Source organism: Archocentrus centrarchus, chromosome 18 (genome assembly GCF_007364275.1).
Source record: "Archocentrus centrarchus isolate MPI-CPG fArcCen1 chromosome 18, fArcCen1, whole genome shotgun sequence".
Classification (NCBI taxonomy): Eukaryota; Metazoa; Chordata; class Actinopteri; order Cichliformes; family Cichlidae; genus Archocentrus; species Archocentrus centrarchus.
The window spans coordinates 13808796-13830875 of NC_044363.1; the positions used below are offsets into that span (position 1 = coordinate 13808796).

The following is a 22080-nucleotide window of genomic DNA, read 5'->3' on the forward strand; positions in this document are numbered from 1 at the left end:
AAATGTAAATGTACTATTAACAAAGATATGTAAGTGCTGAATGTCATAACTGATGTCAATAAAAAATTGATCACAAAAAAATAAAATGGTCAGGTACAAGGACTGGACTGAAAATGAGTGAAAAAGCAGCCAATGTCCAAAGAAAAACTTTGAAAGACCTTCAGAAAGCCTGGAGCGCTGTTGTGCAAGATCAAGTCTGGTTTCTTGGAAAGAAACTATAAAGAAATCAGAGGTGGCTCAAGACATTTGCACAGTATCATACATTTCAGTAAAAGTAAACCCTGTGTTAGAAAACTGGTGGAAAACCAAAAAACATCTTAGATGGATGCCAGTATTTTTTATAAACAGGAAAAACTCTGGTAGTATAAAAGAAAAATATCCCCACCCCGGTTTGGGATTATTTTGGGTTTAATACAGAGAATAAATTTGAGCCAGCCAACCTGGATAAGGCTATGCAATACTTGTGTCAAAAAATTAGGGCTCATTTAGCCCATTGACGTCGCTGTCAATTGATGTTCCAGCAATGTTTTCAAGATGGGTGTTTATTCATCATACGTGTACTATGATTAGGGATATTGATAGAAAATAATTTACTGGCATTGTGCAGGTATGAAAAATTGATACAGGCCAAGCATATTAGAAAGCCAGCTTCTATTTGAAGTCATCAGGTCTTAAACTGGATGCCTAAAATAGGTGCAAAAAGCTTGGAAACAGAGTGATACCAAAACCCAAAGCTGTGATAAAAGTGCCCCTTTCAAATGTGGTTGACCGCTTAAAGTTTTCCATGTTTGGATCAAAATATTTAACCTTTGAAGTAAGTGACAGCATCGGACCCAGGAGAGCACAGCACAAAGAATGAGTTAATATGTGAAAGACCTCACTTTATGTTTGAGTTGGCACACAGGGCCGAGTCCCCTGCTGCGTGTCTGTAAAATCCTAAAACCGTGAAATCAGACCTGTGTTTCCATGACACACATTCCTTTGATTTTTTTTCTTTTTTTTTTTTTTTTTTCACTAATAAAAGCAAAAGAGTGAATGAATGAGTATTGAAAGGATGGGTGGGTCTCCATTTCCACCCTGGAATATATTCCTTTATGTTTGCCCCAGAGGCATCTTTAAACAGCATTTATTCTGGGTTAATAGTGGAATTCATCTGGGGTTGATGTCTGAAAGTAATGGCTAATAACATCAGCTTCTGACCTGCCTGGTAACCCCTGACTAACCCAAAGAAGAAATAGGATTTCAGTTGCTATTTGAGGGACGTGGAATAGGGAAAAGACTTCACAATAAACAGTTTATCAGATTTATACTGACAACACTTCATCACTAATTGTATTGATGCAAAGGTTTACATTCTCACGTGACTCATTATCATCTTTTGCAAAAACACATTAAAATTAAGACACTGGGTTGTGGTGCAAAAATTAGTGATTTTGTGCAAAAAAGCGACATTTTTTAAATCGGTTTTTATCTCAAGTGCCAACATACTGATAATAATGCGTATAAAGTTTACAATGTTCACCAGCATGTGAGCTACTTAGCACACAACCCAAACTTTAACCAAGGCTGATGCATTATAGAACAAAGTACTGGACAAAATATTGACTACATTGCTTTGGAAGAGAGGTTAAGAGATGTAGGAGCTTCAACAAGGGGAAGTTGGAGACCGTGGGATGAGATCCTTTTTGAAGGAAGAGCTGAATAATATAACACAGAACTGCTGTACCAGACTGGCCAGCATGCTATCTGGTTGTTAAAATGGAAAAAGGGGAGAGCGTCTGAACTTTCAAAATAAAGCCTCTCCAGGAGCTGCACAATATTGGTTAAGTCACTTTAATAATAACTAAAGTGACTTAACCAATACTGTGCAGGAGCTGCACAGTATTGTCACAGCATAAAAGTGAAAAATATTTTCATCCTGGGATGTTGTATCTGGTGTCGAGGTTTTTAACCAGCTGCTTTAAAGTTCTGCTTTTCCACTGTGTACCTGCATCAATAAATTCCACCCACTGTTTGATCCTCCTGTCATATGGAATGCAGCTAGCAAGTGCTTCAGCAGCACTAGTATCTCCTCCTTTGTAGCCTGGTTGTACTCAACAGTATGTTTTTTGCCTCAAGTGGTGAAGCAAATTTGTTTAGGGTGAACAGTGTTCCCGCATATTTTGCAAAGTACTGTGTTTTGATGGCTCTCGCTCTCGGTCATGCCCGGGCTTGTCTTGTTGTTTCATGCATTAGGGAATGTAAACACCTGGCATTGCTGTAGCAATTATATTGCAATATAACACTTTTATATCATGTAAAAATTTAAATTGGTATTATTGTATGTGTTACATGGCACAGTCCTACACTGTCATATAGGGAGTGATGGTTTTCTTCATTTCTGTTGATAGTTTCACATTGACTGTCGTCGCTATGTGTCACTGAATTTTACTTGCGTTTACTTGCCTCCTGTCTCCACACTGCTGGTAATTTCTTCCAATGTAGACACTTCCTAAGAGTGAGGCGATTGTCCACTAGTAATTTGATTGTAGATGGCATTGTTAACCCAGTAATTTAAAGAGATTTTAACAAATCCTACAAAAAGCTGCCAAATATATCTGTGTATAAGTAAAGTCAGTAGAATAAGTTACAGACTATGAAAGGTTTTATCTTTACCATCCCAGATGTTTAGTGTCTATTTCTAACAGCTAACAGCTTATGAATGTGCTTTGAATACATGAGCATGTTGATCCAATACTTCTCTATATGCGAGAATAAAACCGCAGCAAAATCACACACTTACCAACTCTTTTTTCTTGTAAAAACAAATTATACCCTCCTCTGATTTTTCTGTCATTGTTGGCCTGCCTCTTTTCCTGTCGGTGGCCCACTCAGTAAGCAGGTCATTTACCCCATCCATCTGTGTGTTCCTGTCTTTATTTCTTTCATCTTTTCTCCTCTACATGTGTGAATTATGGCTGAATTCAAACCTCTCACCACACTGCACCACACAGTCATCAATGTCTCACTAAAAAACACCCTGAAACATCCCAGCAATGCATTAACGGCACAGCCTTCACCACTGTGTGACCCACAGTCACCTCTGTGCCAAACACACACACAGAGTCTATTGCAGAGGAATGTGGATTTCTGTGGGATGTTTGGTTCAGGCTGTTTTGGAGATGCTCTTTAAGGGTGAAGTTGCCAGGGGTACAAAGACAGTTTAACAAAAATGTCTCCAAAATGGGTTTTAAAGGAGTCGATTTGGCAGCACGGATGTGTCTTTGAGTGACTTTTTTATTATTAGGATGAGTTTTTTTTCTTTCTTGAATGTCCTTCTGTTTGCCTTCCAACTGTTCTCTTTCATCTCAACCAATTCGTGTCTTTGTCTGCAGATCGAGGATGGAGGGAAAGCTGCCCACTGCAAGAAGCTGAAAGTTGGCGATGAACTCATTAACATAAACGGATCGGCCCTCTACGGCAGCAGACAGGAAGCCCTGATCCTCATTAAGGGATCCTACAGGATACTGAAGCTCATAGTCAGGAGGTAACCATCATAACTAAATATATCCACGAGAGGGTCATACTAGGTTTAGGAGTCAAAGCTTCTCCACCCTATGAAGAATCTGGGGGATTGGGGTTTATAACGGAGATGTCACCTGACAAAATCAGAAGCTGCACACCCTCTCACACAGATTCTGTTTGGGTGCTGCTGCAGGAGGAAGTGTACTTCATTTGTGTGAGGGTTCCCATAAATGTTTTACTGGGTGTTTATTTGAACAAAAGTTGCTAAAGGGGTATGAAAAGTTGCTGAATCATACAACAAAGCTAACGGTGAGGTGAACCGAACAAGAACAGGCTGAGATAATATAACATGTAATTACCTTTAACAAAGGATCTCATAAATGAGGTTATATTGCAACATCGTCTGACAAAGTCCCCCAACAGTTTTGGTAAAGATAATGGCTTTGCTGTGATTTTTGGCTGTATTTGCATGTAAACTTATTATAGCGAGCTCTTACTTTGTTCTCAGTGCGCAGGCTCCATGTGGCTGCAGCTGCTGAGCAGTGGGAAACCAGTGGGTGGTGATCACTACAGACTAGGGTTGTCGAAAAAAAAATCAATATTCAGATACTAATTGATGCTAAAAATTACTATCCAATTAAATTCCCTTTGCCTCCTCCGGCTGAAACACAACTTCTCACAGCACCTGCAGACAGACAGGCACACAGCCCCTCCCCTCACTAGCAGTTGCAGTAGTTTATGTTCAGAACACAGAATAAATGTCCTGCCCATCTGTAAATTTAATGGAAATTTTAACAGGATGGGATTGAAAAGTTTGATCAGCAACAAAAATATGGAGTATTTTTTTCTTCACTGCCTAATAGTGTTGTCACTGATGTTATTGTTTGTATTGTTCTAATTTTTATAAGAAAAATAATTTTTTTGTCATGTTTACCTGCTGTGGTATCAAAAATGGCATTGAGTTGGAGCTACTTTCGACTGCCCCTGTATTCCCAAGGGGTCGCCGCAGCAGGTAGCTCCACGTTTCATTTGGAAGATTTTTACGTTGCTTCCCCTTCCTGGGGCAAACCCCAAGGGATTTGTGTCTCCTTCTGTCTGTCCTGGGAAAATGGTATTGGAGATCAAGTATTTTTCTGGGTTTCAGTATCATGTTTGAAATTCTGGTATCACGACAACCCCTACCTCTGACAGGCACTGTTGTGTGTTGCTCCCGTGCTTTGCAGACTGTCTGCATGTTGTAGCAGTGTACTGTCACCAGGGTGCAGTGTCAAAATGGTAATGTGGTTTATTTTTGTGCTGTTGTTGGTCCTGTGGCTTATCTTGTGCTACAGAGAAGACCGATGTTCTTCGTCTTGGACAAAGAACTTTATTGTGGTGAAGTGAAACAGCTGCTGTGTGTGTGCTTATCAAAGTGCGTCTTTGTTTTTTGAGGTTTTTATTTTTCACCTCTTTTTCTTCATAGTCGACTCAGTTGCTGTCAGACTCTCTGCTTTTATACAAACTCAGTATCGTTAATTCTGCTTTTGATGGATGTAATGCTCCCGAGCTAAGATTTAAAAAATGATCTGAATCTCAAACAACCAAAAATATCTACAGAAGGAATGAATAGTTGAATAAAAGGCACTAGTTCACAGACATCTTTTGTTTGTTATCACCAGAAATCTGCACTCACAAGTAATTTTTCCTTAAGTAATTTTATGACTTCAGGGTGAATGTTGGATCATTTATCCTCCATAAAAGGATATTTTCTTGTTCTTGCGTTTTGACTCACAGCGCTCAGAATGAAGGAAGGTGAAGGAGGAGGTCACTGTCCTTTTTCCCGGTTCATCAGGACCTAAAAGTAGCATTTTTCACATGTGTGATGATTTTCACAGGAAGTTGCTTTTGACTTTTGGGTGTCAAAAAGGAAGCTGAGCACTGATGATTGGATGTAGTTAACTCTGCTGTGAATTTGTAGCCATTTGGACATTTGCTGTTGAATCTCATAAATCTGATTGATTTGAGAGATTTTAGAAATATGCAGACAGAAAAAAAATGTATAACATGAGCTCAGCATCAATAGTACTTGTAGTCAGGGCAATAAGAATGTATTTTTTCACAGTGCCACACTTAACTTGGATATTGAAAGTTGTCATGAACAGCTACCAAATGCACTTTCAGCACCTGGAACCATTTCCTGACTCTTGAGCTCCTTAATCTTTCATGAAATAATGACGAAACAATGCCTACCTGGTCGCTAAGGTGCTTTTTGGTTCCTCTTCTAGTTATATATAGTTATATATACACCAGTCAGGCATAAAATTATGACCACCTGCCCAATAATGTGTTGGTCCTCCTTTTGCTGCCTAAATAGCCGTGACGAGGACTCCACTAGACCCCTGAAGGTGTGCTGGGGTATCTGTGCCAAGATGTTGGCAACAGATCTTTTAAGTCCTGTAAGTTACAAAGTGGGGCCTCAATGGATCGGACTTGTTTGTCCAGCACATTCCACAAATGCTCCATTGGATTGAGATCTGGGGAATTTGGAGGCCAAGTCAACATCTCAAACTCACACCAGCACAGCCTTCTTCCCTTAGTGCATCCTGGTTCCAGGGTCAGCATGGGCACCCTGAATGCTATGCAGCTATGCAGCCCCATACACAACAAATTGTAATGCACTGTGTATTCTGACACCTTTCTATCAGAACCAGCATGGACTTTTTTTGGATCAGACCACATGGGTCAGTCTTTTCCCACATTTATCGGTGAGCCTTGGCCACCTATGACCCTGTTGCTGGTTCGCCACTGTTCCTTCCTTGGGCCACTTTTGATAGATATTGACCAACGTTGACCGGGAACACCCAACAAGAGCTGCAGTTTTGGAGACGCTCTGACCCAGTTGTCTAGCCATCACAATTTGACCCTCATCAAACTTGCTCAAATCCTTACACAACATTTTTCCTGCTTTTAACACAACTCTGAGGATAAATCGTTCACTCGCTCACTAATACATCCCACCCACTGACATGATGAAGAGATAATCAGTCTTATCCATTTCACCTGTCAGTGGTCATAATGTTACTGATTGGTGCAATCCCTGAACAGTTAATGCAAAAAAAAAAAAAATCATAAATCTTTGAATTAAAGCTAAAAATCTGCATTCTAGTTACCAGGGTTATAATAGTTTTGGATTTTACATTATAGTTTAGTTTTAGTTAGTTTTTACTTTTTTTTCTCTAATTCAGTTAGTTTTAATTAGTTTTCAGAGTGGTTTTGCTCATTTTTATTAGTTTTTATTTTTGGTTTTATGCTTAGTTTTAGTTAGTTTCAGTATTAGTTTTAGTATTTTCATACTTAATCAGGTACGCTTTAAAGATACCCTTTAAAGAAATAAATTCAGCAACCAACTGTTCACAGACAGCAGAACTACATGCTAAATGTGTGTAATATTAAGGACACACATGAACATCAACAGGGAGAAACTGCTAACAATATGAACTCCAAAACTCGATAAATTCTACAATAAACTCCCAATAAAGTTCAGCCTCAGTGCAGCAGATTAACAACAGCTACATGTGGTGTTTGACAAAAACAAACTCCTTGAAGGAGTCAAAGCTCAAATCCAGCTGCATCCTGATGTTCTCTCCACCTGATGCTGCTTCTGTTTTGGAGCTAGCTTGGTTAGATGCTCGCTGATTAGACTTGCAGGGTCTTTGCGGCCTATGTAGCCTACGGAAGTGTCCGACCTCATGTCCGCATTTATGCATGTATAGCTGGATTGCGTGTGTTAATTACCTTGTGGTTGTGTGCTGGGGGTTTTTTGGTCCTCGCTCTTTGTGCTCAGTTTTTAGGGTGCAAACATATTTGTCCCTGTTTTTTCACTTTCTTCATTTCTTCACGTCCATTCCCATAGTTTCAGCAGCTCCCTCCAGGAATTTGCTGACATTTGTGAGTCCTTATATTGATGCTTTGATTATTAGTCCTGATTGTTATTATCTGACTGATAAAGTAGCCGGAAACGCACAAGGACTAAACACAACGTTGTGGCTGCGTTGACCCGACGAGTAGTCACGTTTCTCTGGAGGTGCAGGCCGGGTTGCCTTGTAGGATGAGAGCGGTTTCCGTAGCTGCCTTGTGTGCGCTTCTCAGGTCTACTTCGATGTTGGTGTTTTTTTTCCTGACTAAGAAGTGTTCCGTACATCATCCACAACATCATCCACAACAAGACACTCGCTGCTATCTGTGCTATCATAGTAAAAAAAAAAAAAAAACAGTCCACATGGGACTCTCTGAGGAGCAGCGCGGTGTGCGCACGCACGCACATGCGCACCCATTTGCCCGACGGCGTTCCGAGCTTAAACTCGGAGAGAGGAAAAAATGATTTCATATCAATCCACAAGACTTTTGAAAAAATAACAATATCTATAATTTCAGTTAGTTTTAGTTAGTTTTGTAAACTCACAATTCAGTTTTAGTTAGTTGTCGTTTCTTCCTTTTAATTTTAGTTTTTATTTATTTCAGTTAACGACAATGTTTTTTCAATTTCAGTTTTCGTTATTTCGTTCGTTTTCGTTAACTATAATAACCCTGCTAGTTACATACTGAATGCTTTATTTCAAATCCCTTTTGCTGGATATCAAAGCTAAAATTTTCATCATCTAAATACTTACAAGCCTGACTCCTAAATGTCTGTGTGCACATGCAGCAGAGATTAACTGACCGTGGCACTGATTTGGACTTCTGTTTCTGTTCACTTCATGGGTGTAACTCTAACATCTCTCTTTCAGCAGTGTTTACGGTCTCTATCAGCCCCTGAGAGAACAATCTGGCTCTGGAGTAATGGTAAATCCCACCTGTGTCTTTGTTTATCTGTTTGGAGGTGCTGTGCAGGTAGCATGCTGTGTGGCTTATCAGAGATTTTTGGTAAAAATTTTACCTGCCACTGTTGCTGCTGAGAACTTTAATGGTTGATTTATAGGATTTATGGCGCAGGCTGTAGCTTAGCTTGACACCCTACACTGTAGCTTCAGTTGCACCTTCTTAGAAATTTAACTCCTAAGTTAGCACAAGGCTAAATCCCAGTGAGACAAAATGTAAAAGGGTGTAGTTGTATCCAGCTCATTACGCTAGTGCAAAAGGTGTTACTCTGTCAGTGTAGACATGTGCTGTGTTTCTCATTTTTACACACTCAGTTTGTTCTAAAGTCCTCTCTCCTTCGTGCATTTCATAAAGCAATCGTTAAAGAACTTTAAGCTCCAAGTCCAAGATCAGCTCATTTTCACTCACCGTGGCAGAGCAGTGAAGACACACAAGCATAAAAGTGTAAATGGAAATAACAACGTTGTTCACTGCAGCAACTATAAATTATACTAAAGAGTTAAAGAAAACAGTAGAAATTACAGCAATTGACTAACATATGGTGGCAGTGCAGTGCATTCAGATTTGTACTACAAGTGAGACTTTTTAAAACACACAATAATTTGACTCGCCTTAATGTGAGGCGTCCACCCCCCCCCCCCCCCCCCCCCCACACACACACACACACACACACACACACACACACACACTCTCAAAAAAGAGAGCACATTTTAACCCTTTGGTGGTGTTTTGGCTCTGCAACTGGAACTAATGACGGGAACATTTTCAGCCTGTCAGCTGGCATCTTAACATGGATTAGAAAGTGCAGGGTGAAAAGAGCAGCAGATCTGAGCTCAGATTTAACAGCATATTGACATTAAAATTGTTAAGAGCTGGATTCAAGCACACCAGCTCACAAAAGACGTTTTTGATCATGGTGTGTGATGTGTGTGTGTGTGTCTACTCTCTCTGTTTAGGGACAGTAATAAATTACATAGACCATAGGTTCTCTGTTATGGGGACTCATTCAGGTGAAACCAGGTGCAGACACACACAGAGAAACAAGGAGATAGGTTAATCTGACTTTATCATGAACAACAGTTGAAGAGAGGTGGCCAGGGGCGTTTCCATAACTTCAAGCAAAACTACTTCAGTGCACACAGCGAGGCAAACACTCTAGTGATGACGTCTGATTAAAATGACCCAGAATCCGTAATTGTAGCTGAGTCCATGGTTGGCCTGACGTTCTAACACGTCTTGGGGCCCACATTTTCAAATGACCTTCTCCTAATCTAATAATACAGATTAAGCATAGTATTACTACCATTTGTGTTATTGTCATTAAAAGTACTTGTACTTTAAACCTTTTTAACCTTAATTCTGCAGACACTTGTCATGAGATGTCACAGTCTGTGAGACTATGGGCCATGGACTTTGAGAGGTCCCCAGAGAATTGTATTTAAACAAAATTAAACAAACTAAATTTTAAAATCTGACTTTTTGTCAGATAAATGGAGAGATAAGCTGCATTTTTTTTTCATATGGTATTCAATAGTTTTTAATTTAAGCTCTAAAACCCCTGAAAGTCTGAAGCTGCTAATTTGGCAATACTTATTTATATAACAGCTCAGACTGTTAATGTTGCATGTTTAGCATATGTGTGGACACATTTCTGCTCTCACAGAGCTTTGGGAAAGCCCCAACAGTCAGACATGCATCACATACCAGACACCAGCACACACTGTGGGTTTCACTGGGAGAGTTATCATCACCAGTAGCTTTCCTAAAGATATTTCTGTCTGTCTGCTGGCCAATCTGTCAGTCTTGGTCTGTGTGAATGAGATGTACAGTACAGTATGCATGTGGGTGTAAATACTGTTTTGTGCATGCCTAACAGAATTAGTTTGCCTGCTGCAGAAACAGGAGCAGAAAACCCGGAGGTGCTGGACGGCCGATCTGGTTTCAAGGCCAGAACAAGGCGTGTTGCTGCCAAACAGCTGTCTGAAGCTGTCCGAGAAGACAAAGCAGTAGTTGTAAGACCAGAAAAATCTTCCACACTGGATTTACATCTTAAGTAAGTTAGGTAGTAAGGAAAGTATCAGTGCCAGTGTGAGAGAAAAGTTGATAAAAACAAGAAAGCATATGGGAACAGTGAAGGTTTTCTTCGCTCCCTGCAAAGAGAGTTTTTAAGCTATAATCTATGAACCTGTGTCAGATTTCAGCCTTCGTCTACTAAGTGGCAACAGTAAATGTACATTTGGAAAACTTCCGCACATGAAAGTGTCATCAAGCTGAATAGAACCTATGAAGAAACTTCATAAATCCAAATCCATCTAAAAACCAGATCCTATTCTTATTTGATACGAAATTTGCATGAACAGTATGAACGCAGCCTCAGAGTCTTGATCAAAAGTGAAGGGAGAGTGGATTGATGGATGGATTGGTCAAGTCTGGTGGTGAAGAGAGAGCTGAGCATGAAAAAGAAGCTGTTGATCTATGTTATGATAGAAAGAATGAGGTTGCAGATACAAGTTGTGGCAATCTGCTTCCACTGAAGCTTTCCCTTAGAAGTAGGGTGAGGAGCTCGGTCATTTAGGAGGTGCTCAGAGTAGAGCTGCTATTCTTCCACATTGAAAGAAGCCAGTTAAGGTGATTTAGGCATCTGACTAAGGGCTCCAGGAGGAGGTCCTGGGGCTGACCCAGGACGTGCTGGAGAGATTATGTGTTAGCTCACTTGTGAATGCCTTGGTCTTTGGAGGAGGTAGCTAGAGAGAGGGAGGTCTGGACATCTTTTGGTATGTTGATCTTCATCTGAAGGGGGTCTATACTCAGACTACACATTATTTTTGTCTGTTATGATGTCAATTATAGTTGTAAAATGTTGCCATTTTATGGCTGAGAGGCTATACATCAGTTAAACTTGCTGTCCTTCACAATGTGCTTGCTATCTTTGGGAAGGAAGTACTAGCAGGTGATTACTCTCTAACGCAGACAATGGTAGCCAAAGAGGTGTGTAGCTGCTTGTGTTACACCATTTCACAGTTCTACCCAAGCATGTTTCCATCTCTTAAGGTCCGTTAGAGGTCTCTGTGATCTTATTTGTCAACTATACAAAAGTTAGGATAAAGAAAATTCTATTTGGGCATCCAGATACAGCATCTGCTTTTGTCAGAGTTAGAATAATAAACCATCGTGCTCGCTCTACATCATCTAGATCGAGCCATAATTGTTATGCAGTCTGAACTCTACATTAGGGTAGGATAAGTTGTTCATGCTCAGTTGCTCAGTTGTTCATGACGGGCTCAAAGTGGAGCTGCTGTTCCTTATCATCAACAGGAGCCAGTTGATGTGGTTCAGACATCTAAATAGGAGTCTCCTGGATGCTTCTGAGGGGTGGTGAAGTGTTTTGGGCATGTCCAACAGGGAGGAAACCCCAAGGCAGAACCAGGAGGTACTGAAGACATAGTCTCTTAACTGGTGGGAATACCTTTATGTCTCAGAAGAGCTGGAATTGTGCTCAAGAAAGAGGGAGCCTCTGCTTAGACTGCTGCCCCACACAAGCTGGATAAACAGTTAGAAAATGGATGAATCAATTAACTTAATCAACTTTATTTAAAGTTAATGTTAAACACTTTCAGCCTCACCTTCTTCTCTGATTGGTTGGAGCTCCAGTGGCTCAAAATGTGGCCAGATGTTAGCCTAAAACTCCCACAAGAACAAGGCCTTGTAAAGGTGACATTCAGTGTTATAACCGCCTTTAATCTGTATAAGTTCCTCTGAATGAATCAGCATTTCTTCACCATTAGCCTGTGTGTTTCTCTGTCTGTGCCTATAAAGAGTTATTATTTATTTTTTGGCTGGAGTTCTCGTATTATTGCCACCCACACATAAATTAAACCCCCTGTGATTGACACGTTACTGACACTAATGACCAACCCTGGCCTCTGTATTAGGTGGGATTCTGTTGCACTTTGACCCTGACTCTGTGCCAGTCACGTCACCCGGCTGACAGTCTGGTTTTAGTCATTACTGTACAGAAACAAGGAACCCTCTGAAAGGACTACACACACACACACACACACACACACACACACACACACACACACACACACACACACACACACACACACACACACACACACAGTCAGGCTGGTATGGGATGATGAAATGCCTCACATTTGCACACTTGGCTCTGCTTGTATAGTTTTAACAGTGGATAAGGGGCCTTAGTCAAAAGCCAAAACTCATTACCACCTCTTTCAGTACCAAATGGAGGCTGTTGGTACAGAGATTGCATGTGAATAGATGGACCTTCCTGTTTCTTTTCTTCCTTCTTTAGTAGGAATCTGTAAAAAAGCATGACATGGTGTGGTTTGGTGGCACTGATATTTTTGGCTTGGACCCAGTGCCAAGAGGAGGTTAGCTGGACAAAAAGTGTCTCTTTATCATTAATTTCACAACAGAATAATTTAGTAACATTATACTGGTGTGAATACTTGAAACTGTGCAATGTGGAAGATTAGTTGACAGTTCAAAAATGTACTGTTTCAGATGAGTCACTAACCTTTTGTGCTTTCATTAAAAGCAGAACAGGACATTAGTGTTTTTCCACACATATATTCTTGGGCAGGTCACACAGGTATCTTTTTTTTTTTTTTCCATTTAAACATATTTTCATCCACCAGAGTCACAGACAGTGTAAATGAGCACATGGACATAGGCACTGTAACATCACTTCATCCATTTTAGACTCTGCATTTGAAGCCTCATTGTAGGCATTTTGGCGACCACCATGTTAGTTTTTAGGAGCCACAAGTTACTATATTTGGATGATAGTGCTAGTCCAGAAACCCAGTCACACAGACCTAGAGACTGGTTGGCAACTAGTTGATAACCGCTGGCTATTAGGAAAAAATTAGTATTCCCCAGTCCGTTCCCCAGCAAATGATTGAAATTAGCGGCTAAAGCCCCATTCACACAGGCCTAGAGACCGCTCAGTTGCAAAGGACACACAGCACCAAAATCCTCCTTGCGATTGCTTTGGTCGTTAGCAGGTTGCCTGTAGTTTGCACTCAACACGAGTATTTTGTAGACAATAACGAATCTGTGTTAAGTGCAATGCATTTGACTTGAAATCGAAAGTTGCGTGTTTTGAAATGCATTAGTTGCAGCGGTAAGGCTCATGGTAAACATGAGCAGTGCTAATAAAAAGCTGTAGAGGCTGAGAATGAGAACAGTTTCTTGATTCTGTTTGTTTTCTCCAAACAAAAAAAGATGGGGGCCTCATCTAACACAGGAAATGCTTCTGGTCAATACAAAAGCATTTCATGTGTCTGACAATGCCTCTCGTGGAGCATCTGTAGCCTACGCTTGTGGCCCTTTTTGTCTTTTTGCCTGGCAACCTGAAGAGAACCTTTTAGCCAATCATATTGTTTCATAAAAATTTGGTACAACTCAATTTAATTACCAACTTTTTCTTTCGGTCACTTCTTTTTTCTTTCTGCCAAACTAAAGCACCTCTTTGTTTTTACCTCAGTATGTGCACGTGTATACATTTAGTAAAGGTGAGAAATTATCCTGCATGCTCCTTCTGTTATTCTAAGCTCAATTAAAGCTCAAATGGCCTGAACGGCCTTACATCGTGGATTATTATATACTCAATTTGTTTGTCTGTGGAAACATCAGGAAGTCACTCACTGGGGTTCCCCTGTACAAGAGTGGCCTCTGAATAAATGGTCTTTTCAGCTGATGGAGCCGGCAGGGAAAATGTACATACTGTGTGGATTTAATTATACGATGTAAATGCAGAGGAAGGAAATGTGGAGTTGGCGAGGAGAGATGATGATTTTGAAAATGGTGCTTTTATGCAATTTTTTTTTTTATAAACTCTGCTTGGAAAGCTTTGAAATGGAGGCTTGTGTATGATTTACAAGAGTGTATTGTGTCTAACATTACATTTATAATAAGGATTTCTCATTCTCATGCATTTAGTATTTTTTCTTTCTATCTCTCTCTCCATTCTTAACACCATTGTTTTTTTGTTTTAAATAAAACACACTCAGATTAGACCTACTGCATTGTCCTGCTGCTGAAAGAAGAGCAAGCCAAAGGAAGGCCTGCAGGCTAAATCTGGCAAACCGCAGGATTTTACTGCCTGCCCGGCAGTTCAGTGGAGGGTAAGAGAAGAGGAGTGTGTTTGGGAGCATTTTAGCTTTTATTTTCAGGAGTGATGCTTTATGGGCCCTTTAACAAGCCAGCTGAGGGTGAACAGGACCCACACTGTTGTTAACGAGTGTTGTATTTTCTCTTAATTAAGACAACCACTGTCTTAAAGAATGCAGTGAATTTTGACAGAAAAGCAAAAAACATAAATGTAAACATAACTTTATGAAGGATATGGCTTCATTTGGGACATTGGCTGGCAGTAAAGAGCATTTCTGGACTTAATTACCCCACAACACCTTCAAAATTAGCCATAGTATCTATTAAAATGAACTGTAGTATACATGGAGACATATGTCTACAATTATGGTCAATCTGCTACAGATTATATGACAATTTTTAATAGGTATATAATATTGTGCTAATTTTGACGTGTCAAAGCAAGAAAAATGCCAAAGGATAACATTAATAACTATGACGTAAAATATTGCAGTTAGGCATGAATATTTCAATCAAAATACTGCTTGATGTTCGATTAGAAACTATTCTTCCAAGATCACCCCCCACCCACCCACCCACCTCAAACTGTTCTCAAATTACTGTGGATGGTTGTTGTGACATGCTTGCCAGAAAAAAAAAAAAAAAAAAAAAGAGGCAAATTTATATTTAGTCAAGGGACCCAATTGATTTAGTTTGTAAGGAATTTAAATACTTAATTTAACTCCGGGGATCAGTTCTTCATAAGAAATTATGTCCAATCACCAGGCATAGAATTACAGATTTTTTTTTAAAGTATTATTATTATTGATTTATTTAAAGTAATATTCCAATCCAGACAGATTCCTTATTCCTGCTTCTCACTTCTTCCATCCATCCATTAGCCAGGTCCAGTTTGCAGGGGCACACATTCTTAAGCAATGTGTTGACCACCTCTTCCAACTTGTCCAGGTGGGACACCAAGATGTTCCCAGGCCAGCCGAGAGATAAAATCTCTTCAGAATGTCCATTGGTTTGCCTCCTCCCAGTAAGACATACCCGAAACACCTCACCTAGGAGGTGCTCAGGAGGTATTCTAGTCAGATGACCAAATCACCGCATCTGGCTCCTTTTGAAGTGGAGGAGTAGAGGCTCTACTATGAGTCCCTCCTGAATGACTAAACTGCTCATTCTGTCACTAAGGGAGTGTCCAGCAACTCCTGGGAGGAAGCTCATTTCCACCACTTGTATCTGCGATTTCAGTCTTTTGGTCACTACCCATATCTCGAGGCCATAGATGAGGGTAGGGACATTGGGCTACTGGCAAATTGACAGCTTTGCTTTCAACTTTACTTGGGGCAGCACCTCGTCCCTGACCCACAGTGGGCACTCTTGGCTGTAGTCTGCTTCCATTTCAAGCTAGAGTTCACCACCTGATGAAGCTAACATCTAATGTGCATTTTTTTGTGAATTAGACATATCAGGAGCTGTCATAGGTGCTGATGGCACTGATCTTGATCTTGGTAATGTACCAAGTATTTAAAAACACTATTGTGCTTTCACAATGCGTTGCCCATTATATATGCTGCTCTGTAATTTTCAGTCCTACAAACAACTATTGTTTTTAGTATTAGTAAGTCAGGTTCATGGTTTGGTCTCACTGGAGAGGAATCCTGGGGTACTTAAGGAAAACCCAGACTTGATGTGTGTGCCTTTAATCGGCATTATTTTTAATGGTGGTTGCAAAAAAATCTGTATACATCTATAGGAAAACTGCCTTCAGCCCCAAAATGCTTTTGTTTAAATAAATGCTTTTGTAAATGCTTGAGTTTATCGGCTCAGTCAATCATACTAGGTCATAGGGAATAAAACATTAAGTCCATTAAGTACATTTTGATCATTATTAGAGTCAGAAAGGAGGATTATTCTATAATAGACTAACAAGTTATAATTAACAAGTCATTAGCCAATGAGAGAGCAGTTAGCCAGTCAGCTCTGTTTCAAAACACCAAAATGGTGAAGGAATAAAGCTGTCAGCTCAAGGCTTCATAAAGGCGACTTCTCTAGCCAATGAGTGATAAGATGTCACATCATTTAAACTGTCTTGGGAATGATGCAGTTATCATTCTGAATTATTTTAATGGGGATATAATTTGCTATTGCTAATTGCAATCAGTCACTAAACAAGCCGGAGGGAATTGGACTGAGAAGTCACGGATACGTGTTCATATGGAAACGGCTCACGTTGTAATTTATTTTAGGTAAATGTAAAAATGATTTACAAAATGAGCACCATTTTGTATTGAAGCAGACTTTGAATGATTAAGAACATAAACTCGTGAAAAGAGTTTTACTGAAATTATAAATCCAGAACGAAGCAGGTTTAGGTTCCCATAGACTTCTATACAATCTGATTTTCTTCCCTGCTAGGCGAGTGACCCCCTGCTGGCCATTGAAAAGAAGGCAGGTTTAAGACATTTGTGCATTGGCTTCACTTTTCAGACCCAGAGGCCTTTTGTAAACAGCTTATAAATAAAACAGGGCCGTTTTTAATATTCCACCTGTGCTCTTCCTGCTTTAATGATAACTGTGTGTTATGGGAATTACTTTTGCCATTGTAGCAACATTGATAACACATTATCTCCTAAAGCAAACACACAACCAGACATTAACAAACTTCACTTATTGGACCTTAATAACTTTGAATAGACATTTTGAAGCTCTAATCCCTCGTCTTTAATTCATAAATATCTCTGTGTTTGGATAAAATGTTTGCCTCATAAATGTTTATGAGTGTGTCTGTTTATACAAATTAAATGAGGAACTCTTTAACACATTTTTCTACATTAATTACACAAAAGAGCGTTTTTTTTTTGTTTTTTTTTTGTTTTTGTTTGTTTTTTTTAAGCTTCTATGTTCTCTAATAAGAAAAATTTTCCATTCATACACCTGCCATCCAGTGTGATCTTTCGACCCGCTGCCCTCTCTTTCAAAGTGTTGTCTCCTCAGAGTATTTCTGTCTCTTTACATATTTTGGGGTTTTTTTTTAAGCAAGTGATGATTTTTCCAATATATTTCTGGAAGGGAAGTTTAGGGATGTTTTGTTGGCCCAACCTGGAAATGTCTCTTCTATAGTACTTCCTGTTTTCACAGACCTTTTGTTAGCTTCAGCTGCTGTGCGTGCGTGCGTGCGTGTGTGTGTGTGTGTGTGTGTCTCAGGTTAACTCAGTGGTGAGCAGCCGTGGAGCAGGCAGGAGGACATTCTTCCACTTTTGTGTCATTATTTCCTGTTCTTCCCAGAATTTCCCCTTCCTGTCCAGCTAATGCGTTGGCGAGATTTGTGTGTTTGCTTGTGTGAAAAGAAGTGGCTGTAACGGGGGGGGGCGGACAAAGACTAAACACCTTATTTACAGCTGCTGATGGAATAGGAAGCTCCTCTGTAATCCAGGTGTACATGTGTGCATTTGTGCCTATGTTTGTCATGTTTGCCACCCATGATAACAGTTACATGAACTTTAAAAGAAGAAAATTATTTGTAAGTTTTAGTTTTGTATATTTGAAATCTTGTGTGCCTTCAGCTGTAAATGGAAGTACCAAAAAACCTTTTAACGGGGTATCAGTAAACTGCACATAGCATCAATGTTGGCAGACTTGACTGGTGCCATACAGAAGTCCAGTTCAGTATGTATAGGTAGAGTCAAGCTCTGATATCGCTGATAATTGCCTGACTTTCTGTGTCGCATCTCACTTAAGCTATTTCAGTGATCCTTGTAGGATTTTCTGATAAAGAATGTGTCTGTATGAATTGCGAGGAAAAATTATTCAATAAATGTACAGCAGTGCCAAAATAATTAGACACGAGTGCACCTTTATAGATAAAATGTACGATGTCTTCAAAGTCTTTATTAACAAATGTCACAGACAGTATAAACGATGGATGTAGCCACCTTGTCTGAAAAATGAAGCAGAATTTTTGTTTTTCATGCCCAGCTGGGGCGACTCCTCTGGTTGCGAAAAGACTTCCGGTTGCATATAAATCTATGGGAAAAATGTTTGATTAGATCCTGAAAGGACAATTATGCAGGGTATACTCGGTGACTAATGACATGTCACTCACTAATTGTTAGTGAGCTTGCTGTGTCTTCGGTTACACATTCACCATTTGTTTCACCTCTCCAGTTTAAAAACCACAGAGGTAAATGTAGAATTTGGTGTTTTTTCACTTTTTTCACTCAAATTTAAATTCTGCTGCTCAGCTTTAACTTTGTCTGTTAAATTCATATCATATTTTTGGTTGAGCATACTGCAGAATCAAATTCAGTCAATACTAGCAGATCAGCTAATCTCCGTGTCAGACCACGCAAGTGGGTGGCTCAGCTGATACCCTTCTGCACAGACAGTTGGCTATCTCATATACAGTCTGCCCACAGTTACTGTACATCTGCAAAGTGCTTTGTGACCCACCTCCACTTCAGGGCCTTCTGTCATGCAGTTGATGCCTGAGCTGTTCTGTGCTGTGGTCTTACTGCTGCTGTCCACATGCAGGTTTCCCTCTATCAAGAGGCATCTGGGAGGTCTCAGTATAGAGACATAGAGCTCTTTTTGTCTATGACTTTGTAATAATGAAGAAGACTTGCAACATGTTGTGGAGTAAATACACACTGTCCAGCGGAAAGAGCACAAGAAGTAAAGCCTGGGTTTGGGTTCAGGTCTGTAATTTGGCAGCTCCAGTTAGACCGGGTGCTCCAGTTTCCTCCTACAGTCCAAATATCAGTGTTAGATTAATTTAATTAGAAAGCCATTGGTGTGGACGTGAGTCTTTCTCTGTGTGTTAGTCTTGCAGTGGACTGGTGACTTGTCCAAGGTGTACCCCACCTTTTGCCCAGATCAAGGTTTTTCACTTTATTACCCATTTATACTTATTTATAGGTCTCTACAAACACTCTGTCAGCAGAAAAAGAAACCCCGTGTGATTAGACAACAGCGCAGGAGGAAGTAAGCCACAGACAGTTACGTGGCAGCACGATGGCAGGAGGAGTGCGCATAAGGAAATTAAAATGATAATTACAAGAGAGGCTGACATCATGTTTGATGCTTTGACAGTGTAAACATGACTTTGACAAAGCCCTTTCATCTCAGCTCCCTCTTTCATCTGTGCTTCACATTAGTCAAACATTTGTTTTAACCAAAGGCCACATTGGGGAGGAGGGAGAGAAGATGAAAGAATGGAAACAGGGAAAGTGGCTGAGGGAGAAAAGAATCAGGGTTTGTGGGATTTCTCTGGTATTTAGGTGAAATAAAATGCTGTTGTGACATGATTCCTGACTCAGATAGGAACGTGAGTAAAGATGGCATATAGTAGACCTGCAAGATTTAGTCCCTTAAGTCAACAGGAACCAGCGATGGAAATTAACTAGTAGTTAAATCAGGTAAAAGGCATCTTTTATCATATGAGCTCAGTTTTTGTGCATTGTCCCAGACAAATAATGATGGATTGATAGATAGGTATATAGGTAGATCTGTAGATGGGTGCATAGATGATGGATTGCAAATAGATGGATGGGGTAGGTAGATAGGTTGATGATGCATAGATGGATGGATAGGTAGATGGATTGAGGCGAGATAAATCAGTGGATAGATGGATCAATGGATATCCATCTGGATAGCTGTTGATCTATCTAAGTAGATGGATGGGTTGATAGATGTTTGCTGGATGGATTAGATAGGTAGGTAGGTAGATAGGTCTATGGATGCATAAACAGGTACATAAGTCGATGGATCCATAGATGGTGGATGAACAGATAAGTAGACAGATTGATGATGCGTAGATAAGTATGTAGGTTGATGGATGCATTGATGATAGATGGACAGGTGGACTGACAGGTAGGTAGATGGGTTAATGGCTAGATAAATCAATAGACAGATTTATGGATCAATGGATAGAGCAGTAGATCTAAATGTAGATGTATCTATGGATAGATTACTAAGATATCTCTAACTGTATAACTAAGCAGTAGCGTGCTCATAAAACTAGAAACTAGGATATGATATTGAAGTGTGAAGTACTGAAAGCTGGTATAAAAAAAATCTTATTATTGATTTATTGTTATTTATTATTATTTATTATATTATTTATTGATTTACCCTTGGTTAGAAAGTTACTGATTTATATTAAAAATAACTTAAAACAGCTGCTTACAAAACAGAAAATATTAGAGAAATAACTAAGTAAGAGTAACTACTGAAAAATACAGTTGTTTTTTTCCTTGAAATAAGGAAACAGTCCTCACATGAAAACTCAGTCACAGTGTAATATACTGTTGCTTACTGTGTAAAAATCCTTGGCTGTTGCTGTCTTAATATACCTAGAAACAATTTGCATGTAAGATATGATATATTTTTACTGACATAAAAGCCAAATAATTAAACAAAAGCTTTAACGTTAAATAAAATATAAAAGGTGAAAATATGATTTTAAAAAAAGCAGCCTAATATCTGCGCTTTGATGGAAAGCCACAGCTACCCTGCTCATCATTTTATTTACATTTTAAGAAGATAATGGCTTCAATAAGTGCTCATTAATTCGACCCAACTGAAGCCAGGCTGCCATCTTCTGGCTCCATTGGAGTTCTATTATAGTTAGTGCCCCTCATTTTCATTACATTATCAAATTGTAGATTAACTGGTCACAGACAAATAACAAGTTTATGTCTTCCTGAGGTCTTAATTTCAAATGAGGAATGCTAAAAGTAAGAAAGTCAAATTTTTAATTGTTGCACATTAGACTTTTCCCAGGAACGGCATCATTTTAAAATCTGTTTCAAAGTTTGCAAGAAGGGCTGAGGATATGTGAGGGAGGAGGTGTTTAGTGATACTCAAACCTCAAAAAAATTGATAGTGACAAAGAGTTTATCTCTGGTTATGAGGTGCAGGACTTTCTAATCCAGAATCTTCTGAAGCAGGCTTTAGTGCAGTGAAGGACCACAATGAAATACACTAAAACTAAACAAAAATGAAAACAGATTTGAAAACCGTAATAACTAAGTCCTCAATCACATAGGCCTAGAGACCGTTGACAATCCCCTGTCACTTGGGGTGGGGGGTGGGGGAGTGGGTATAGATGCTAAATGGTTGCTGGCTGTTGCCAGCTACGTTTGGTTGCAAAGAACATCCTTGTGAATGCTTTGATTGGGAGCAGGTTGCCACAGTCCCCCATATCTTCCGAGGCAGATGACGGCTTGTCTGCATAACCTCTTCAGGCTGTACTGAAACTTGAAAAAGTGTGATGCAAAACTGGAAATGAAGAATGTTCACCTTCAAAGTAAAAACTGAACACATTTCAAAAGGTTCAACTTTCACTTTCAATTCGAATGTTCCAGTTTACATCGCTTTTCAGTTTCACTGCTGCTTTGCGAGTGCAGATATCTCAGCATCTTCTTGGAAATGTCTGGCAACTTTGGGTGACCAAAGCAACCATAAGGAGGTGTTTGGTACAGCGCTGTATAGCTTTTTGGGAACAATTTCATACTAGTGACTGCCACTTGCCAAACAGTCACTGAATACACACAGTTTTCCTTAGTAACTGATGGTTAAGAGGAGGTC

The 22080-nt window shown here is 39.7% G+C and overlaps 1 protein-coding gene across 1 annotated transcript in view; it reads left to right on the forward strand.

The window, feature by feature from the left end:
* The window catches only part of shroom4 (shroom family member 4), a 111158-nt gene that overhangs the window by 37464 nt on the left and 51614 nt on the right, over window positions 1–22080 (forward strand). The window contains exon 2 of the mRNA XM_030753112.1: window positions 3375–3526. Coding sequence (XP_030608972.1) covers window positions 3375–3526 — 152 coding nt within the window. The remainder of the gene's footprint in view (window positions 1–3374; window positions 3527–22080) is intronic.